This window comes from Podarcis erhardii, assembly GCF_964252035.2.
Source record: "Podarcis erhardii genome assembly, chromosome: Z".
Lineage (NCBI taxonomy): Eukaryota > Metazoa > Chordata > Lepidosauria > Squamata > Lacertidae > Podarcis > Podarcis erhardii.
In genome coordinates this window covers 1,561,485-1,584,707 of record NC_138504.1, presented here as the reverse complement: position 1 = coordinate 1,584,707, position 23,223 = coordinate 1,561,485, and the positions used below count along the sequence as shown (strand labels likewise).

Genomic DNA, 23,223 nt, shown 5'->3' with positions numbered 1-23,223 from the left:
AGAACATGAATTTCTTCATTGCTGGTGGATCTCATAACTGTCCTGTTTGTTTCACATATAACACTCTTCCATATTTGTCTAGGGATGTGGGCGTGGGTGTGTGGGTGTGTAAATTCTCATAGCTACTTTCAGCTACTAGGGTGATCTTCTGAGGACCATGAAGATGGTGGAATGCAGGTGTCTACCACCCTCAGGCCTCCTGGTCCCTCTCCCAAAGGACTTTTTCTCTTGCAGTCCCGTATCCTTAGAACTGCCTCCTGGATCACCTCTACGATGCCACCTCTCATTCTTCCCCCACCCCACCAGCTTTCCACGAAGCCTTTGGAAAAGTCTCCACACCTAACAGGGGGAGAGCTGTAGACCAACCTGGTTCCCTCAGATGTTGCTGGGCAACCAGTGTGGCCAAAGGTAACATGATGATGGGTGTGGGGATTTCCTTAACAGCTGGACGATGCTCAGTTGGTCATCCCTGCCTGCAATGATCAAGCCCAAGTGCATTTTACAAAAGTAAAGGCTCAATGGCTACACCATACATTTAAAGCACTGTGAGTCCACTTAAAACAGTAGGGGCTTCCTCCAAAGGATCCTGGGGGCTGCACTCTACTGACTTGCTGGGAGACCCCATCTCCCTCAGAGAGCTACAATTCCCAGAGTTCCCTGGGAAGAGGGGTGAATTGTTAAACCACTCTGGGAATTGTAGCTCTGGGAAGGGAACAAGGGCTCTTCTTTTGGGTTCTAGCCAGCCAGCCATGCCCCACTTCCAAGTTACTCCATTCCATCCTCCTCTTTCCATCTTTCTTTTTCAGCTGACATTTGTGGCTACTGAGCATGCTCAGTCCTCATTCTGCTATTTTCTCTGTGGAGTGGAGGGTTGCCCCGTTAGGATTTTTAAAGGGGGTTTAACTCTCAAGGTTCTCCCTCTTATGTGCAGGTGAGGCTCTCTTGGCTCCATTTTTATCAACAGGTATCACCTGAGCTTCATGGATCACTGCCTTGCCGTGGCAAAGGGGCTTGAATAACTCAGAGAAGCTATGAACTATGCCAAGCAGGGCACCCAAGATGAACAGGTCATAGTGGAGAGTTTTGACCAAACGTGATCCACCTGGAGGAGGAACCGGCAAGCCACTCCAGTATCCCTGCCAAGAAAATTCCATGGACAAAGACAACAGGCATATAAAAGTTATGACACTGGAAAATGAGCCCCTCAGGTCGGAAGGCGTCCAACATGCTACTGGGGAAGAGCGGAGGACAAGTACAAGTAGATCCAGAGCTGATGAAGCGACTGGGCCAAAGCCGAAAGGACGCTCAGTTGCGGACATGCCTGGAAGCGAAAGGAAAGTCCAATGCTGTAAAGAAAAATATTGCATAGGAACCTGGAATGTAAGAACCATGAACCTGGGTAAGTTGGATGTGGTCAAAAATGAGATGGCAAGAATAAATATTGATATCCTGGGCATCAGTGAACTAAAATAGACGGGAATGGGAGAATTCAGTTCGGATGACCATCATATCTACTACTGTGGGCAAGAAACCCGCAAAAGAAATGGAGTGGCCCTCATAGTCAACAAAAGAGTGGCGAGAACTGTACTGGGATGCAATCCCAAAAATGATAGAATGATCTCGATATGAATCTAAGGCAGACCTTTTAACATCACAGTAATCCAAGTTTATTTTTTTTAAAAAAAATTATATAATATTTATTCAAGTTTTAAAAGTTACAAAAAGGAACAATGAAAAAGAAAAATAACAAAAACATGAAAAATACACACAAACAATAAAAAAATAGATCAGACCTTTACATAGCTTTCTTTCCTTTACTTATTTCCTTGACCTCCTCACACCTCCCTTTTTTGTATTCTAGTTCAATTAGATGTTTCAGCAAATCCTTTCCATCTTTATTTTTATCCTAATAATTTATCTTAATATACTGTAATTCTCGTCTTTCACCAATTAATAAATCAATTTTAACCTAATCCTTTATATCATTTCTGCTAAAACCCCATTACTTCATTCCAACAACCTTCTAACATTCCTTAATTTTACAATGTTTCTGTGAATAAACTTTAAATTTTTTCCAATCTTCTTCCACCAACTCTTCACCTTGGTCTCGGATTCTGCCAGTCATTTCCGCCAGTTCCATACAGTCCATCACTTTCATCTGCCATTCTTCCCGGGTGGGTAAATCTTGTGTCTTCCAATACTTTGCGATGATTATTCTTGCTGCTGTTGTTGCATATATAAAAAAAGTTCTGTCCTTCTTTGGCACCAATTGGCCGACCATGCCCAGGAGAAAGGCCTCTGGTTTCTTCTGGAAGGTATATTTAAATACCTTTTTCATTTCATTATAGATCATCTCCCAGAAAGTCTTAATCCTTGGGCATTGTCAGGGAACTGCCATCGGAGAGACAGGTGGTGGACAGGCTCCAGGAGAATAGGAGAGAATCTGCAGCAGAAGAGGGAACCAGCAGGGGGAGTGCAGGAGTCACAGCGGAGGGGAGGCTCTGGGATGCTTCCAGTGAGAGTAGTGGAGAGGTAACGGGACCCCCGTTGGGAACTCCCACCCTTCGCCGGAAACTGTCACGCAGAGAGTCACGAAGGCGCATGTCCGTCAAACAGCTTTTATGTTGGCGTAAATTCCGTAGACGCCCACTGTCAGATTCTACCAGCGACTGACGGAGTCATGCTTTGGGGGCTCCGTTAGTGCATCGGTTTGGATGACCAGCCAAACCCCAGAGGGATCAAGCTTTTACGCACAAGCAGCTCATTATCCCATCACAGCAATCTGACAGTCTTTGAAAGCAGCTTGTGCAAGCAGAAGGCATCATGAGCGAACCAGCCGGAACCGGAGGAGCAGGAGCTGGAGCTGGAGCAGGTCCAAGCCTGCAAGAAAGGTACAGGGCGTTGGAGGTCCAGCTGGCGCTGCAAACGGCGAGGCTCGAGGAGAGGAGGGCTCAAGATGCAGATAAGGGGAAGACCACCCCACTTGCCAGACGGGTGCCTGGACTGGTGCAGAAATTTGGGGGGGATCCCCGGAACTATCAAGCCTTTAGGACAGAGATGCAATATGCTCTCAATCTACTGTTTGATGACTTCCCCGACGAGAACTCTAGAGTGGCATACGTGATTGGCCATCTAGAGGGAGGGGCGAGGGACTGGATTCGGCCCCTGATGGCAGCCAATAATGAAATCTTAAAGGACACAATGAAGTTTTTCCGCGCCATGGACTTGATGTTTTCCAGCGAGATCGAGCAGGGAGTGGTGCGCAGGCAGTTAATGGCGTGTAAACAGGGGAGCCGATCTGTACGTGAGTACTGGACTGAGTTCACCATGCTGATTCATAGACTTGGGTGGGACCTTGCTAGTGAACCTATTCAAATGCTGTTTGAAGAAGGTCTCTCTCCGGCAGTGAAAGATGAACTTTCCCGGGCGCCTAGGGCGGAGTCTATGGATCAGCTGACTAAATCAGCGCTGTCCATAGGGGCACGCCAGGAAGCTAGAGCTATGGAAAAGCGGGAAGGAAAGGGGGAACGTTGGAAGGACTTCCGCATTCCAGAGATTCCGGAGCAGCCTTTCCCGCCAGCAGAGCCGATGGAACTTGGAATAGCGCGCGCGCGCGCAGTTTCAAACACCAGTGAAGGGCGGAAGAAGGAGGGAAAGAGCGGCAAGAGATGCTATCTCTGCCAACAGCCAGGTCACTTTGCCAGAGTCTGTCCGCAAAGGAAGGAATGGCAAGGGATGGCGGGAACTGTTGGGGGGAAGGAGGAAGAAGAAATCACGGAGCAAGTAAAAGCCAACGCCTGGTTGCCAACATCAGGGCACAGCAGCCAGGCCAGGGAGTAATGAATGTGCCCACGCCGGAACCTCCAAGACCAGCGCTTGTGATAGAGGTGTTGCTGGAACTGGCAAACGGACACCCACTGAAGATAAAAGCGCTATTGGATTCAGGTAGCTCATGTAATTTCATGAGCAAAGAGTTTGCAGCTGAACACCAGATACAGACTATCCCATTGAGTAAGCCTTTGCAGGTTACCACGATTGATGGGAGGGAGCTGTTGGGAGGAGAAGTGAGCCAACAGACTGTACCAATGATAATGAGGGTGGCACGACACACCGAACTGATAGCGTTTAACGTAGCCACCTTGGGAGGAGCTCCTATTATCTTGGGTATGAGCTGGCTGGCGCTACACGATCCGCTAGTAGGCTGGCATCAGAGAGTGGTTTCCTTTGGATCAGCACATTGCCTAGAACACTGCAAGGAGGGAGAGGCTCAGGCAGGCGCCAGGGCCACTCTAGCAGGGATGGAAGTGATGGACAAGGGGAGGGTGCCACCACAACGCTGACTTGATTGACGTATTCAGCGAAAAAGAAGCAGATAAACTGCCCCCGCACAGACCCTTTGACTGTCAAATTACCTTACTCCCAGGAGCACAATTGCCAGTGGGCAAGCTGTATGCAATGTCAGACAGTGAGATGCAGGAGTTAAGGGAGTTCATTGACAAGAATCTCAAGCGAGGTTTCATCAGAGAGTCACGAGCGGTGGGGGGCAGCCCAGTGTTCTTTGTGGACAAAAAAAAACACGGGCAAGCCCAGGCTTGTATGTGATTTCAGGGCCCTAAATGCAGTGTCAGAACCAGTGACTTTCCCTATGCCTAGAATTGATGACATTCTAACACAGGTGAGAAAAGGGAAAATTTTTACCAAGCTGGACCTTAGGGGGGCATATAACTTGATACGTGTGAGAAAGGGGGATGAGTGGAAGACCACTATGTTCACCCCCTTGGGGGCCTTTGAGTACCTCGTTATGCCTTTCGGATTACAAGCGGGCTCCGCCTGCTTTCAATCATTCATGAATCACGTCCTGGGGCCACTGCTCTACAAGAACTGCGTAGTGTTCTTAGATGTCGTCCTGGTGTACTCAGACAATGAGGAGCAGCATGTGCGAGATGTAAGAGAGGTACTGAGCAAGCTGCGAGAAAACCGGCTGTGGGTGAAACTGTGGGTGAAAGTGTCAGTTTCATACCAAGGAGGTGGAATTCCTGGGGTACCGGTTGTCTGACAAGGGATTGGCCATGGATCCCAGCAAGGTTCAAGCGGTACTGGAATGGAAAACACCAAAGACCAAGAAGGACGTGCAAAGGTTCCTGGGCTTCGGAAACTTCTATAGGAAGTTCATCAAAAACTTTGCCCATTTAACAGCGCCCATCACGGATTGTCTTAGTAGCAAAAAGAAATTTGTTTGGACGGGAGAAGCGCAGAGGGCGTTCGAACGCTTAAAGCAGGCGTTTGCGTCGGAAGAGCAACTTTTGCACGTGGATCTACAACAACCAATGAGAGTGGAGACTGACGCGTCAGACCGAGCGGTGGGGGCCGTTCTTCTCCAGCCGGGAAAAGGTACGTCTGAATGGAGACCGTGTGCATTCTTCTCGCGGAAGTTGAACAAATCCGAGAGGAACTACACAGTGTACGACAGAGAACTGCTCGCCATTCATGAAGCATTCCGGAAATGGCGGCACTTGCTGATTGGGGTGCAGCACAAGGTTCAAGTCCGAACTGACCACAAAAATCTGGAATACTGGCGAACAGCCCGAGTGCTGAACCAGAGACAAGTGAGATGGGCCCAGGAGTTCTCCAAATTCCACTTTGAGATTCGTTACGTGCCCGGCTCCGAGAACGTGAGGGCGGACGCTCTTTCCAGGAAACCTGAGTACTTAGAGGGGGAGGGAGCGCCTGAGGCAAGGCATGTAATCCCTGAAGACCGCTGGGTGTGTGGGGCGGCATTGGTGGGGCAGAGGGAACTGATAGAGGGTACGGAGAACGATGAATACGCCCAAGAGAAACTCAGAGAGCTCCGGAGGACAGAGGAGAACACAGGGGGGTTCGAAGAAAAGAACGGGGCGTTGTATTACAAAGGGGCACTGTACATACCCGACGGGGAACTGAGGGGCAGAGTACTCAAGCAGTTGCATGACAGCCCCACAGCGGGACATTTTGGACAGCACAAAACCATGTGGTTGGTTACCAGGGAGTTTTGGTGGCCCAAGGTGAGGGAGGACGTACGGGAATATGTCAGGGGTTGCAACAGGTGCCAGCGAGCGAAAGGAGAGAGGGTGGCACCAGCGGGGCTATTACAACCCTTACCCACGCCCGAAAGGCCATGGGAGGCAGTATCCATAGATTTTATGACGGACCTGCCAAAATCCAAAGGCAAAACAGCTGTCATGGTGGTGGTAGATCAATTAACCAAGATGTGTCATTTTATAGCTTGTTCACATGCAGTCACAGCGGAGGAAACCGCCAAGTTGTTTGTAGAACATATTTTTAAGTTGCATGGCGCCCCCTTGAGGGTTTTGAGCGACAGAGGGAAACAATTTACTTCCAGGTTCTGGAGGAAACTTATGAGCTTACTGCACGTAGAACTCAATTTCTCAACTGCCCGGCACCCAGAAACCAATGGGCAAGCGGAAAGGGCAAATGGGATTTTACAACAATACCTGAGGTGTTATGTAAAAGACAGAGAAAATGATTGGGTGGATAAGTTACGTCTAGCAGAATTTGCCTACAACAACGCGGAGAACGTGTCCACAGGGATGAGTCCCTTCCTGGCAAATTATGGGTGTCACCCCCTGGCATTCCCAGGAGAGGGAGGGGAGAGGTGGAGCGTGCCGGCGGCGGAATATTTTTTTGAAGAGATGGAGGCGATCCACCGTCAGCTTCAACTTAACTTAGAGAAAGCCAAGGAAGAATATAAGAAGCAAGCAGACAGAAATAGGAGGGAAGGTGAAACTATAAGGGTGGGGGACCGGGTGTGGTTGTCCACCCAAGGGCTACCGTTCAAGGGCGGGAGTAAGAAATTGAGGCCCAAAAGATTGGGACCCTTTGAGGTCATACAGCAGGTCAACCCAGTGGCATTCAAACTCAGGCTGCCCAGTCACATGAAATTACACCCAGTATTTCACAGGTCATTACTGTCGCCGTACCGAGAGGGACGTGAGTGGGGGGAGCGTGAGAGAGAGGCCACCCAAAAGCCCGTGATAGAAGAGAGAGAGCGCGACATGAACGTGGCAGGAATCATTGATTCCAGGTGGAAGGGGAATCAGGTGGAATATCTGGTAGAATGGGAGGGGGAAGTAGAGTCGGAAAACACTTGGGTACCAGCAGAGGTAGTCAATGACGAGGTTTTAATAGAAACATTTCATCAGCGTTTCCCAAGAAAACCGCAACCCGTGGCACGATTTAGAAGGGAACACTTTGGGACCACCGATGAGGAAGGAGAGTTTGAAGGGTTCCCAGAGTCAGGGGTGGGTGAAGAAGCCGACTCCGACGAAGAAGAGGAAGACGGGGAGAGAGACGGTACGCCGTGGCTAGAAGTGTTAGAATCCTCGGACGACGAGGAGAGTTCCTTCAGGGGCTTTCCGCCCTCACCGCCAGTGGGAGAGGAGGCGGGAGGGGGTGAAGGGGGCCCTGGGGGGGAGGTGGATGTCAGGGAACTGCCATCGGAGAGACAGGTGGTGGACAGGCTCCAGGAGAATAGGAGAGAATCTGCAGCAGAAGAGGGAACCAGCAGGGGGAGTGCAGGAGTCACAGCGGAGGGGAGGCTCTGGGATGCTTCCAGTGAGAGTAGTGGAGAGGTAACGGGACCCCCGTTGGGAACTCCCACCCTTCGCCGGAAACTGTCACGCAGAGAGTCACGAAGGCGCATGTCCGTCAAACAGCTTTTATGTTGGCGTAAATTCCGTAGACGCCCACTGTCAGATTCTACCAGCGACTGACGGAGTCATGCTTTGGGGGCTCCGTTAGTGCATCGGTTTGGATGACCAGCCAAACCCCAGAGGGATCAAGCTTTTACGCACAAGCAGCTCATTATCCCATCACAGGCATGTCCACCAAAGGTGAAAGAATGTACCTTCAGTCTCTTTACACTTCCAATATTTATTATCGGGCAAATGATAGATTTTTACAAGCTTGACTGGTGTCATGTACCACCTGTATATCATTTTTATTATATTCTCTCTTAAGGCATTACATGCCGTAAACTTCATACCTGTGGTCCATAACTGTTCCCAGTCAGCCATCATGATATTATGTCCAACATCTTGTGCCCATTTAGTCATTGCAGATTTAACTGTTTCATCCCGAGTATTCCATTTCAACAGCAAGTTATACATTCTTGACAAATTCTTAGTTTTGGGTTTGGATAGTAGATTTATTGCTCAGATAAGTCCTGGCGTCCAGCCCACTTCGGCTACGCAGCTCTGCTGGACTTCAAAGGCCACATTCCAAAGGCTCTGAGCAAAAAAAACGCAGAGTTTACGCAGCAGCAAGAGAAAGCTGCAAAGCTTCTTCAGAGCTTTCTTCAGTGTGCTAAAATAAAGTCCACTCAGGATATTAGCAGCTAGAAGCAGTTTATTTACAGCAGACTATCCATTATCTATCACAGCGAACAGCATCATGAAAAACACGTCCTCTCTCCTCAAAAGCGAAAGTAGAGAAAAAAACAAAGACTGGAGACACTCGGAAATGACGCAGGGTCTCCCTCCTCCCAAGAGTGGGCAGTGCGTACACTCTGAGCTGTTTAACCCTGTAAGCTCAGGTTCTCCTCACATGGGGTTCTAACAGTTCTATTTCCAATTTTGATTTTTCCACCTGAAAACCAATTTTCTTATCCAAATTGTAAGCCTCCATTATTTAATAATAATGAAGCCAGTCTCGCACTTTGTTTTTTAGTTTTTCATAACTCTGCAGTTTTAATCTGTCGCCTTCTTGTTCCAAAATTTCCCAAAATTTCAGCCATTTGGCCTCCATATTGAGCTTTTTCTGAGCCTTCGCTTCCATTGGTGACAACCACCTTGGAGTTTTATTTTCAAGCAAATCCTTATATCTTATCCAGACATTAAACAGTGCTTTCCTGACAATATGGTTTTTAAACGCTTTATGTGCTTTGACCTTATCATACCGCAAGTATGCATGCCAACCAAAAACATTATTGAAGCCTTCCAAGTCCAAAATGTCCGTGTTTCCAAGAAGCAGCCATTCTTTCAGCCAGCAAAATGCAGCCGATTCATAATAAAGCCTAAGGTCTGGCAGGGCAAATCCACCTGTTTCTTTATCATCGGTTAATATCTTAAATTTTATTCGAGGCTTCTTGCCCTGCCAGACAAATCTAGAGATATCTTTCTGCCACTTCTTGAAACAGTCCACCCTGTCCAAAATTTGCAATGTTTGAAACAAAAATAACATCCTTGGCAACACATTATTTTTTTAAAAAATAATATTTATTACTTTTAAAGCTTACAAAAAAGAAAAGGAAAAAAAGACAAAAGAACAAAAAGAACAAAAAAGAGAAAAAACAATACAATACATAAACAATACAAAACACAACCTTAACAAATTAAACTAACACAATAAACTAAACCAAACAAAACAAAAACAATTTAAAAACATACATCATACCTTTTCCATATTCTATCTTTCATTCCCTTGTATCATTGACCTCCTCTCACCTCCTTCCTTGTACTCCACCTCCATTAATCGTCTCAGCAATTCCTTTCCAACTCTCTCTATTTTCTATCATATAAATGTCTTAACATATTTTTAATCTTATTTCCATTAAAATTAGTATACTTATTTAAGCTTAACTCCTTATAACATTTCAGCTAAAGCCATAAAATTTCCTTCCAACATTTTTCTATCACTCATCAATTTTACAATATTTCTATATATAGACTTTAAATTTCCAATCTTCTTCCACCATCTCCTCTCCCCAGTCTCGGACTCTACCAGCCACTTCCGTCAACTCCATACAGTCCATCAACCTGGAGATCTTATGTCCGAGGCTCTTAACTCTTTTCCACGTCCCTTCTGCCAGTCTTCTTCATATTCTTTGATGCTAAAGAGCAGATCTTGGGGAAACTCCAATCCAATGATACTTTTATTCCTTCGACAGGTCAGCCAGATTTCCATAATTAAAACTAGGATCCATAAAGTATTTCCAGGCATGTTTCAAAATTCCTCCAAATCCAAAGGCCCCAGAACTCCAATCTCCTCCTGACCCAAGTCCATATTCCAAAAGTCAGTTAATCCCTGCATAGAGGGATCTTTCCAACTTTCCTTTTCTAGTCCAGGCCAGGCTCCAATCTTCAAAATCTGACTTTTTCTAGTCTCAATCATAAAGGGCCTCAACTTGTAGTCCTCAATTTGCCTCTGTAAGGCTAAGTCTCCCCCTTGTATTACTTTAGGTTCGACAACAGCAACTTTCTCCTTCTCCTTTTCAGCAATTTGTCCTGTTGAAATAGATTCCTGTGCCAAATCCTGAATAATTTCTATATTGGTGCTCACTTTTGGTTCCAAAATGTCAATTTTAGTAGTCATAGCATCCATCTTTTTATGAAGCTGTTCCAACAGGTGGCTTATCTTAGAAAAGGCAGTCCATAAGGCTTCTCCTGTCGACATTCTTGAATATCCAAGGTCAATCTCTAGTTCCCACAGTTCTTATCAAGCAGCTGGAGATTTCCCAGCTCCACTCTTGTAACAGTTTCAAAAGCTCCCTCTAGAGGGGAACAGTCTCCACTTGTATCAATCTTTTCCAACACAGATCAAAAAGTAAAGATAGTTTCAATTTTCAGATACTTTTCCTCCCTTTTAAACGCAGAAGCGGACAATGGAAACAATATATTTCTCTTATTTAACTGACTGTCAACATCCGTTCTCTTCGCTGTCAATGAACTCTCCCGAAACGTCAATCACTGGGAGCCCGTTCCCAGGTTCAGAGCAGTGGTAATTTAATTTTAATCACTCTCTCCAGCAGGATACACAGTCAAAAATTTCTCCCCTCTTCTCCTGCTTCCAAAGGGGGTCTAATAATTTCAATCGATAGAAGTTTAATCCTTTACATAAGGCTTTCCGAGACCTTAACTTGTAAGTTCTTTGCTTCAGTCTATTTACAAAAGGGGAAGGCGGACTTCCTGTTTTGAACCTTCCCCGTTCGATGCCAAATTAAGATATTTAAAGATCCAATTTTCCGTTTTACTCACGGGTTGTTGTTTAAAATCCAATTGTCCACAAGAAAAAGTCAGCGCTCTCCAGCAACAGCAATGCGGCTTCACTCCGTGAAAGAAGCGGTCGATTCAAAGCACCGCGCCGCTCACCCCACGTCGCTCCGGATCCCCAAAACAGGGTTTCCCCGCGAGTAGGGGAGGCGCAAAAGGTGCCAGCCGAATCCCAGGTTCACAAGCTTCTTCCGCCTGTGATTTCAATGGGTCTCCGCCTTCGCCGTGGCGGTACAGACCCAACTTTCCATGGAGCAAGTTCCTCCCGATCGGAGGAGCTCCGCCATTGCCGGGGGCGCCAACCTGGAAGTCACCACAGTAATCCAAGTTTATGCACCAACTACTGGTGCTGAAGAAACTGAAATTGACAAATTCTATGAAGACTTACAAGACCTTATAGAAGAGATAAAAGGAACAACAGGCAAGTTTGGCCTTGGAGATCAAAACGAAGCAGGGCAAAGGCTAATCGAGTTCTGTCAAGAGAACAAGCTGGTCATCACAAACACGCTTTTCCAACAACACAAGAGATGACTCTACACGTGGACATCACCAGATGGGCAGCATCGTAATCAGATTGATTATATTCTCTGCAGCCAAAGATGGAGAAGCTCTATACAGTCAGCAAAAACAAGACCTGGAGCTGACTGTGGCTCAGATCATCAGCTTCTTATAGCAAAATTCCAGCTTAAACTGAAGAAAGTAGGGAAAACCACTGGGCCGGTAAGATACAATCTGAATCAAATCCCTTATGAATATACAGTGGAAGTGAGGAACAGTTTTAAGGATTTAGATTTGCTGGACAGAGTGCCTGAAGAACTATGGGTGGAGGCTCGCAACATTATACAGGAGGCAGCAACGAAAACCATCCCAATGAAAAAGAAATTCAAGAAAGCAAAGTGGCTGTCCAACGAGGCCTTACAAATAGCGGGGGGGAGAAGGCAAGCAAAATGCGAGGGAGATAGTGAAAGATACAGGAAATTGAATGCAGATTTCCAAAAAATAGCAAGGAGAGACAAGAAGGCCTTCTTAAATGAGCAATGCAAAGAAATAGAGGAAAACAATAGAATGGGGAAAACCAGAGATCTGTTCAAGAAAATTGGAGATATGAAAGGAACATTTCGTACAAAGATTACCATAATAAAGGACAAAAGTGGTAAGGACCTAACAGAAGCAGAAGACATCAAGAAGAGGTGGCAAGAATACACAGAGGAACTATACCAGAAAGAAATGGATGTCTCGTATACCCCAGGTAGTGTGGTTGCTGACCTTGAGCCAGACATCCTGGAGAGTGAAGTCCAATGGGCCTTAGAAAGCACTGCAAATAACAAGGCCAGTGGAAGTGATGATATTCCAGCTGAACTATTTAAAATTTTTAAAGATGATGCTGTTAAGGTGCTACACTCAATATGCCAGCAAATTTGGAAAACTCAGCAGTGGCCAGAGGATTGGAGAAGATCAGTCTACATCCCAATCCCAAAGAAGGGCAGTGCCAAAAAATGGTCCAACTACCGCACAATTGCACTCATTTCACACGCTAGCAAGGTTATGCTTAAAATTCTACAAGGCAGACCATATTTTGCGCTCTCCTCTTTCACCCTCATTAAAAGGTTCTTTAATTCCTCCTCACTTTCTGCCATCAAGGTTGTGTCATCTGCATATCTGAGGTTGTTGATATTTCTTCCGGCAATCTTAATTCCGGTTTGGGATTCATCCAGCCCAGCCTTTCGCATGATGAATTCTGCATATAAGTTAAATAAGCAGGGAGACAATATGCAGCCTTAGAATCATAGAATCATAGAGTTGGAAGAGACCACAAGGGCCATCGAGTCCAACCCCCTGCCAAGCAGGAAACACCATCAGAGTACTCCTGACATATGGTCGTCAAGCCTCTGCTTAAAGACCTCCAAAGAAGGAGACTCCACCACACTCCTTGGCAGCAAATTCCACTCCCTGGAAAAGACCCTGATGTTGGGAAAGATGGAGGGCACAAGGAGAAGGGAACGACAGAGGACGAGATGGTTGGACAGTGTTCTCGAAGCTACAAACATGAGTCTGACCAAACTGCGGGAGGCAGTGGAAGACAGGAGTGCCTGGCGTGCTCTGGTCCATGGGGTCACGAAGAGTCGGACACGACTAAACGACTAAACAACAACAACAACAAATCACCTGAGCTTGCTATTGGAAGGAGTGAGGACAGTAGTCTAAGTTATGGGGTGGGGCCTCTGTAACGAAACCCCAAAATTACACCCCAGACTCTCTCCAATTACAGTGGTATCTCTGGTTACATACTTAATTCGTTCCGGAGGCCTGTTCTTAACCTGAAACTGTTCTTAACCTGAAGCACCACTTTAGCTAATGGGGCCTACTGCTGCTGCTGCGCGATTTCTGTTCTCATCCTGAAGCAAAGTTCTTAACCCGAGGTAGTATTTCTGGGTTAGCGGAGTCTGTAACCTGAAGCATCTGTAACCTGAAGCGTATGTAACCCGAGGTACCACTGTATAGCAAAATCACGGCTTCTACTCCAGCCTTCTGGAAACAGCTTGGTGTGGGGTGGGTGTCCGAAAATGGATAGGAAAAGGGTCTAGGCCTCCCCTATCAAAGGACCTGTTGCTTGCCCACTGTCTCTATTTGTTCTGCCAGTGGTCGTTGTTCTTAACATTATTTGAATTCTGCAACATCCTTTGGTGCTGAATTTTCATGGTTATTTTTCAGCTACCTGGGCACCTTATTGAAAGGAATGAGAGAAACAAATGCTTTTAATAAATAAAGCATGTGGTGCTGGTGAGGGGAACCAGGCAGCACTGAAGTCGGAAATGATGTTAAATTTTGAACAATGAACAAGTAGTGTCAGGCTGGCTTATATCAATTAAGAACTAAAAGCACAAAGCACATCATCGTGGCTCTCCTGTGGGCACAACACAGATGGCTTTATGTACATGATTAAGAGGAACCAGAAACTAACTGAAGAGGGCTACAACTCCTTCCACCCACCTTTCCTCACCTGATTTTAATCACTGCCACATCACCAGTAGTTCCATCTGCCCCCCCACCAGTTGGATGGCATGCATGGCATTTCCCTGATTTATCCTCATGACAACCTTGTGAGGATGACCAAGACTGAAAGATGGTGGCAGGGTGAAGGTCACCCAGTGACAATTTCATTTGAATCAGTGGTCTGTCACACTAAGCACTACATCACACTGACTCTCTCGAAAGGCCCCACCGCAGCTTTCACCAACCTGGGGCCCCTTACAGATGCCCAGCCAGCACAGTCAATTTGAGCTACAACTCCTACAAGCCCCTACAAGTGTTGCCTGAAATCTGCTTTGTCTCTAGCACACTCATTCAACTTAAACCTTCCCAACACCTCCTGCATTCCATTTTGAGGCTAGTACAGTGAAGGTCTTGGGTATTTCCCATCATACCCAGCATCTCCTTCCCTTCCCCTTACTGTTTTGCTAAACATCCATCCTGATTTAAAAACAAAACAAAACTCTGGATGACAACTTGTGGCTTCTTAGTTGGCCCTAACAAACATATACTTTGCAGCTTTAAAACTTCATGTGAAATAATTTTAGTAGCTGATGATGATCACAGACTTTCCCTCAATGGATAAGGGAAGGATGTTACAGCGGCATTAAATCTGGGAAGGAAAACAAATGTGGGTTGGTAAGGACAGAATGCCAAACCATGGCTCCTGCTCGTTCATCATTTAGATGCCACATTATGATCCTGTGTTCTAGACACAGACTGGGGAGCAGTTGTGGCACGTGTGAAGCTGCCTCATATGAGTCACACCATTGGGTCCATACCAAGCTCAATACCACCAGCACTTACTGGCAGCATCTCTCTAGGATTCCAGGCAGGGGGCACCCCCCAGCCCTACCTGGAGATGCTGGGGGCTGAGCCTGGGACCTTCTGCATGCTTTCTAGATGTTTTCTACCTCTGAGGTACTCCCAACATTCATCATAGCTGCAGGGGTGGCTGCCAAGAAATGGCTTCTGCTTCTTATCCAGGAAGACATCAGGGTTGGCATGTCCTGTGGCCCACTCACCCTCCCTTCTCCATAAAAAGGAAGTGTTTAATTAAGAAACCTGTTTAGTGACACAGACTGTGCGGTGCTTGGGAGGCTGCAAAAAACCAATGTTTGGAGCCAGCTGTAGAAGAACCTAAGACAAGCTCTGCTGGAGGAGGCCAACATCCTGTCCTCACAGTGGCCAACCAGGTGCCTGTGGGAAGCCAGCAAGCAGGACCGCAACACAAGAGCAGCTCTCTCCCTCCCTGCAGTTTCTGGCAACTGGTATCCAGAAGCATTACTGTTTTCAACCATGGAGGCAGAGCATTCTTCGTCATGGCTAGTAGCCATCAATAGTCCTCTCTTCCAAGAAACTTTTCTGTTGGCAAGCAATAGAATTGCAACCAAGCGGTATGTAAATCTTGGGGTGGGTGGGGGGATAAGACAAATCTAGCATTTTCTGTCACTCAACGTGGGTATTTTCCACCCTGTGAACTAGGCCAGAGATCTGCACTTTCAGGTAAGCAAGGTACAATCCTCAAGTGCATTTTTAAAAAGTGGGGAAGATTCATAATCTCAAGCAGCTTCCTGTCTGTTCATTGTAAAGTTTAAGGAGTTGCAAGACCCCTACAGCCTGTGGCAACCAGAAGCTGCACATTTAGGAGCTGCGCAGTGAAGGTAAAACTCCTCATCACCATGTATCAGCCCCTCCAAGGGCAAAAGCAAGGAGGGGGATAGAGAAGTTACAACTGCATTTCACATCCACTCTGTGCCCAATCCTGCTAACTGGATTCTGCATGAGGGTGTTAAAGCAAGACTTAATGTTGAGGAGGTGTTCATTAGAGCTACAAGTAAGCAGTAAGGTCTAAAAAGAGTTTGGGTGGACTCTTGCGAATCATGCCCATCTGGGAACAGCAAAAGAAAATGCAAGTGCCCTGCTTTATTACAGAGTTTGCTGTTCATGAATCAAATTGGAAAGACAGATGCACACCCCTTGTGGGTAACTAAAGAGATGCAATCGGCAAATATTTCTATCAAACTGGTTTGCAAAATAAGCAGCCCTCTGAACTTGTCATACCAAAGTCTTGAGTCATTCAAGCACAACTTTGGAAAGGAGAGAGTTGTAGAAAAAACAAACAAAAATAATGACAAAGCACAACAAAACCTTGTCTATCTAAACCAACCTGGTGCCCTCCGGTTGTATGGGCTGATGGGAATTGTAATCTAAAACAAGCAGGATTTGAGCACAAGAGCACTCTCCTCTCCTGTGGCTTCCAGCAACTGGTGGTCAGAAGCATTTAGTAGCCATCAGTAGACCTCTCCTCCTCCCTGAATTTGTCTAATCCTCTTTCAAAGTCATCTGGGTTGATGCCATCACTACCTCCAGTGGGAGAGAGTCCCATGGTTTCACTATGTGCTGCATAAAGACCAACTCAGAGATGTTTGGGACTGAACCTGGGACCTTCTGCTGATGCTCTAGTCTATCACTTCCCACCAGGCTAACAAAGGTTGGCATAAACAAAGTCCATAAATATATTGCAGCACTTCTCATCTGGCTAGCTAAGGGCTACGCAGGGGCTAGGACTCACCATCAAACTTTTTGTACCGGGAACTGAAGGTTGCTTGCAAGTTATTACTAAGTTCCACCACAGCATTTCGGAAGTCCTGTTTGCTCTGCTGGCTGTATTTTTCTTCCATCTCTTGAGAGCAGCATGTGTAGCCTTGAGGGCAGACTTTCAAGTGATCACCTGGAAACACAAAGGTGAGAAAGCTTTACACACGAGTACATCAATCTATGACAATCATGGGGGGCGGGGCAGGGCAGGGCGGAGGCTGAGTTTGCTGCTGCGGCAGCAGCTGTGTGCAGATACACAGAAAGGTGGCAATTGCTCTGGATAAAAAGCACTAATGCGGAACGGACAGGAACCTCACAACCATTTAAGGAACACCCAGCTGTCTAATCAAGTAAGCATTGGAATCAGTTATAGCAGGTAGCAGTCTTATGGGATATGCATGTTTGTGCGTGTGCATGTACTTTAGATGTGTGCATTACTTCAGTTGTGAAGCACAGAGTTCACATAGCACTTCCCACCTCCTTGCTGATGCCTCCAAGAGCGCAGATCTCCCTCCCCCAAGAGGTGTGCCTGCCATCATCTCTTTGCAGCAGCCTTTGCCAAACTGGTACCCTTCCAGAAATTTCCAACTACAACTCCCATCAGTGCCAGCTGGCATAGCCAATAGTATTACGGGATGTGGCGGGTGGCTGATGAAGACACACCTCTGTCTCCCGACCTTTGAAAACCGAAGAACTTGTTTTTGTACCCTACCTGTAATATGTTGTGTGGAAGTATTGTTGCTGTACACTTTTTAAAGCTGCATTACATTTTTGTATGCTGCAATTTGCCCTGTGGCCTGGTGAAGGTTGAGTAAGACATGCTGTGGTTGTAATTATTCTCCATTATGAAGAAGAGCAGAAATGGTTTGCAAGGTTGGGTTTGGTGATACAGCAGGTGATTCAAGAAAGCATGGGAAGACTGCCAAGCGAAAGTGACTTCTGCAGACAAGGCAGCTGTTGCCCCAACTGACGGACTGGTTTGTGCCCTTGGTGCTGAAACCTCAGTCCTTCCTTCCTTTCTTCCTTCCTGGAAACACTCACTGGGATTTCCAACTCAAAATACTATCCTCTTCTCTCAACGACCAGCTTGTATCATCCTCCTTCATGGTTTATGACTTCCTTTAGAATCAGCTATAAAAAGAACCCAGGGCTAATCCAATTTCACACCAGACTTGTGTTCTCCTTATCAAGGGTATTAGGGTCCCTCTTATCATTGCTAATTAACAAGTGTTTCCAGAATGGAAGCCCTGTTAGTCCAGTATTTGGGAGAAAGGACAGTGCAGAGTCCCAGAGCATCTTAAATGGGACTAAAAACTTTATTCTACCATCAACGATGGGCTTTGTCAGATGCATGACATTCACTGGAAAAATTGGTGGATGCGTAAGAATACAGATTTAATGAAATGCACAGGAAATGCTGCATTCAGGTTCTGCTTGAGGGCTGCCCTTTGGGGCATTCGGTAAGCCACTGTGAGACCATGATGCTGGATTACATGGGGCAATGGCCTGATCCTGTAAGCTCTTGATATGCTCTTATGAAACAGAAAAGATAGCTATAGATCCTTCGTCACCCTCTTCAGGCGTCATATAAAGAAAATTTAAGACTCAGTCATATTATGGGCTAGGGATGCAGGTGGCACTGTGGGTTAAACCACAGAGCCTAGGACTTGCCAATCAGAAGGTCAGCGGTTCGAATCCCCGCGACAGGCTGAGCTCCCGTTGCTCAGTCCCTGCTCCTGCCCACCTAGCAGTTCAAAAGCACGTCAAAGTGCAAGTAGATAAATAGGTACCACTCCGGCAGGAAGGTAAATGGTGTTTCCGTGCGCTGCTCTGGTTCGTCAGAAGTGGCTTAGTCATGCTGGCTACATGACCCAGAAGCTGTACGCCGGCTCCCTCAGCCAGTAAAGCGAGATGAGCACCGCAACCCCAGAGTCGGCCACGACTGGACCTAATGGTCAGGGGTCCCTTTACCTGTACATATTATGGGCTTGTTTTAACACTGTAACTATAGAGGAAGGCTCCAGGTGACTGTAGCAGTTGTCAGTTCCCAAATTGATACAGACAGCGAGAGAGTGTCCCCCCCCCCCTTCATCAGCTCAGGAGAATTTGCAGCATACTACCACAAAGATGTGGTGCTGGAGTAAGTGGCCGAGAGAGATGGAAGGGGGCTCTCCACTGGTGGGTGTAGCTGCTAAGAACTGAGAAGCTGCTAATGCCACCCAGAAGCTTCCTACATCAAGGAGGCTTGTTCATGGGCTCTTATGCAAACTGGCTGTAACCACATTCCACTTCCACTGCTACCAGCAGGTGCAGAGTTCATTCTACCAACCACCACTATTAATTATAAATTTGAAAGTAATAATAATTCTGCTATTTGAGGTGCTAAATACTATTGATTTCCATGCCAACAAAACATATTGTCACTTCCAAATCCAAATGCAATACTTCTCGTCCAACAGAAGGGAAAAGTAATCATGTGTAGTTGTGTTTGTTCATATCAATCCCTTCTTAGCCCCTCCCCTCCCTTCCTTTCGAATAGCTTGATTTTTAGAATTCAAGTCTATTCGAGTAAAGGTAAAGGTAAAGGTTAGGTCCAGTCGAGGCCGACTCTGGGGTTGCGGCGCTCATCTCGCTTTATTGGCCAAGGGAGCTGGTGTACAGCTTCCAGGTCATGTGGCCAACATGACTAAGCCGCTTCTGGCGAACCAGAGCAGTGCATGGAAACGCCGTTTACCTTCCCACCGGAGCGGTACCTATTTATCTACTTGCACTTTGACATGCTTTTGAACTGCTATGTTGGCAGGAGCAGGGACCGAGCAACGGGAGCTCACCCCGTCATGGGGATTCGAACTGCTGACCTTCTGATCGGCAAGTCCTAGGTTCTGTGGTTTAACCCACAGCGCCACCCGCGTCCCTATTCTGTTCGAGTAGGGACCCCTATTTTCCTTTATATAACTTTGTACTTGTGCACTGTGATCGTGCTGTATGCAATGAATCAAATATGTTTTATAAAGGGATGTAAACAAATATAAAATATAAAATAAATATTGTAGTATTAAATTATAGTAGAAATAAGGTAGCCTTGCAAATAAGTTGTTAGTCTGCAAATATTTCCACTAACCAGACTATCAAAGCTTCACTAAGTCAGTCAGTGCAAGAGAGGGTCCAAACAAAGAAGTGCCTGAATTCACCAACCACTACCACCAACACCAAAGTGGAACATCCATTGCACCAACTATCATTCCAATTCAGAAGACAATTTCCCAGATCTAAACTGAGCATGCTGCTCTAGGATTCTACTCAGGGTTACAGATTTAGGACTTCTGACCCAACTTCTACTGCTCCAAGAAGCCCAGGTGTATAAACTAGGGGTGACCAACATGTCTTCCCTTGCTGCCCATGAAACCTCTGAGCCCACCTCACTCACTGTCTCCTTGGCCATGAAGTGGCGAGGATGGTTAGCTTCTCCCCGCCACACACACACACACACACACACACACTTGTAAAGTACATAGAGCTGATGGAGGAAGCTAGAAGAGTGGCTCATTTTCCACTTGACCTTTCAGCCCCATTGCCTTTTCAAAACCCATATTAATTCTACTGGATCCAACTTTTACCCAGATCCCTTAGAAAAGCAAAGTGTATGTGTGTGTGTGTGTGTGTGTGTGTGTGTGTGTGTGTGTCTCCCCACTTTCTTTCAGTCTAAATGGGAAGGGGGCAAGAGAGACATAATTGGGGAGGAGGCATGCTCACAGCACTCGTTCAAAACTCCAGCTGTGCCCACATGCTTAAAAAACTTGGTAACCCCTGAGATGAACTTTCACAAATCATTCCAGGCACATGTGTGGGTCTGAAAGAAAAAGGGAGCGAACCTGCTTCTAGTTTACAAGAGTTTCTCTTTCTGGGAGCAAATACTTAACTCACCACAGGCAGGTAGCTAGGGAGCTGTTTACAAGAGTGAGGACATGCAACACACTTCCCAGTGCCATGCTCATTGGGGGCTGGCTGTAATTAGATGGAGCAGGGAAGAAAACCAGCCTTTATTAAGCCTTATGGGATGGTCACTGTTGTGACGTGGGGTTTGTGATTTCAGCTCTCTTGACATAATATGCTGGAGACACTTCTCTAGTAACACTTCTTTATTAAAGCAACAAGACTGAGACCTGAGGAGGGGAGAGCTACATTTATAGGGACAGGGAACTAGCTAGAAAGGATACATTTTGGAGGGAACAATATCAGGCAATCACAGTCCTGCCTTTTGGAGGAAACCAATAAGACAGAGGATCCAAATACAGCAGCTTAAATGAACCAATAGTAGCTGTACCCTCTGGAACCAAAAGGCAGTTACTTTACCCTAATGCAAATACAGACAATAATAAAACAGATATAAAATCCTTTGACTCAATACACAACAGTCACAAGGAATTCTGAGCACACAAAAGTTAAATTTGGAGGGGGAGACGTTCTTTGGGCAGCTTTCACAACAAAAGCCTCACCCAGTATGCTACAATGGCCTACAATGTGGAACCAGACCCTTGCCAAATTTTGCCAAGTGGCTAAGAAACTGGCCCTCTGGATGGGTTCAGTGCCCAGGTGCTGGGGGAGGCGCTATTTTCAGCAAGCCTTTTGTTGTCTGTGTCCTCAGCTGCTGGCTGGTCACCTGGGTCTAAAGAATATACAGTTCCCTTCCATACAACAAGCTCCTCACCACAAAAACAAGAAATTCTAATTATTTCTGTGGCATGCACTTAAAATACCCTATACAACCAAAGGCTGTCTGGATTTCAATTTCCACCCCCACCCCCACCCCGCTTTCCCCCCCACTTTGCTTGCTGACAGCTTAGGGCCTGTGGATTTCCTACAGAGAGAACACCAGACACTTTTTTTTTTTAAGGAGGAAAAGAATGAGAAAGATTTATGCCCCTCTCTGTACAAGCCAAGGAGCCAAAAGGCACATTAGGAAACTGAATTCTGTTCTGGAAGGGGTGAGGGAGAGAGAGAGAGACCTTGCCTTCCCATTCATTCATTCCCAAATTTCCCTCTACAAATACTTGTTTTACAACCCCAGGGTCTAGTCCTGCAAATGCAGCTGCCATATGAACGGCTTAAATAAAATAGCTGCTGCTAGATGGAGCCAGTCCACATCAAAGTGGATGGACACCGACAGACACCCCCACCCACAAAGAAAATGCTATATCAAGTCATCATGCGACACCTAAATATCAGTAGAGTCTGGTCCTCAGCCGAGACTTGGGGCTGCCATGTACTTTATAGTGAAAGAACAGCCTGACTGATGGATCAGGCCAGGGCCCATCTAGTCCAGCATCCTGTTCTCCTGGTGACCAACCAGATGCCCCAATGAGAAGCTCACAAGCAGGATTGGAGCGCAAGAGCCCTCTCCTCTCCTGCAGCTTCCCACATCTGGTGTTCAGAAGCAATACTGCCTCCATCATAGATGCAGTGGAATAGCCATCATGGTTAGTTGCCAAGAATAATCTCATCTTCCATGAATCTGTCCAATACTCTTTTAAAACTATCCAAGTCGGAGCCCATCACTGCCTCCTGGAGGAACAAGTTCCATACTTTAACTGTGCTGGACTTTCTGTTTCTCTGTCCTGAATCTTTTAACATTCAGCTACTCTACTCCCTCTACTTCCATGCTATGGTGAGATATGCAAATGTTATGCAAATATGTCCCTTTCCGTGTTTGTAATGCATGTCCTATTTTATTACAATGCATAGCAGGCTGGCTCAGGCCAAAGACCCATCATAGCGCAGCGTCCTCTTCTCCTGCTGACCAACCCCAATGTGAAGCCTGCAAGCAACAGCCCCCCTACTTGTAATTCACAGGAACTGCCTCCAACAATGGAGGTAAGACACGGCCATCATGGTTAGCAGCCCCATAAATTTGTTTCAGTCCCTTATAAAGCAGTCCAAATTGGTGTGCATCACTATATCTTATGGTAGTGAGTCAACTTTTGAGTCCCATTGATTCCAAGGGGGATGAGGTCTGGATCCAACCCTTACAGGACAATCCTGCATACCGCTGTTATTGTACTCAGCGGGGCTTTCGGGCAAGGGAGGGTGCTCAGGTTTGCAGCTCCTAAAGGTATCAGAAGCTTCTCATTTTTAAATTATTGTTTTTGTTCTTAAAAACAAAAGAAATACCCAGAAATAATAAGGAAAAACAGAGAAAAAGAAGGAAGACAAGAGAAGGACACCCACTGCTGTTAGCTCAGTCAACAAAGCATGAGATTCTTAATCTCAGGATTGTGGGTTCAAGGTCCACGCTGGGCAAAAGATTCCTGCATTGCAGGGGGCTGGACTAGATGACCCTCAGGGTCTCTTCAAACTCTACTGTTCTATGATCCTGTTATTCTGTGATATGTATGGGTGTGACCATTATCAGAGGTCTAGCTTGGCAAAGCACGGTCAGTGAAGGATGTGGCCAGAGGAGAGGGTTTGGTGTGGAAACAATCCCACGGGCCAGGGAGAGACAGTCTGAGGTCTATCCCACCCCCTGACCCATTTAGCCAGAGATGCCTAG

General features: G+C 46.4%; 1 protein-coding gene across 1 annotated transcript in view; it reads right to left on the bottom strand.

The window, feature by feature from the left end:
• Window positions 1-23,223, bottom strand: part of GPC4 (glypican 4) — a 118,824-nt gene that overhangs the window by 45,971 nt on the left and 49,630 nt on the right. The window contains exon 2 of the mRNA XM_081846776.1: window positions 16,651-16,809. Within this exon, the coding sequence (XP_081702902.1) occupies window positions 16,651-16,809 (159 nt within the window). The remainder of the gene's footprint in view (window positions 1-16,650; window positions 16,810-23,223) is intronic.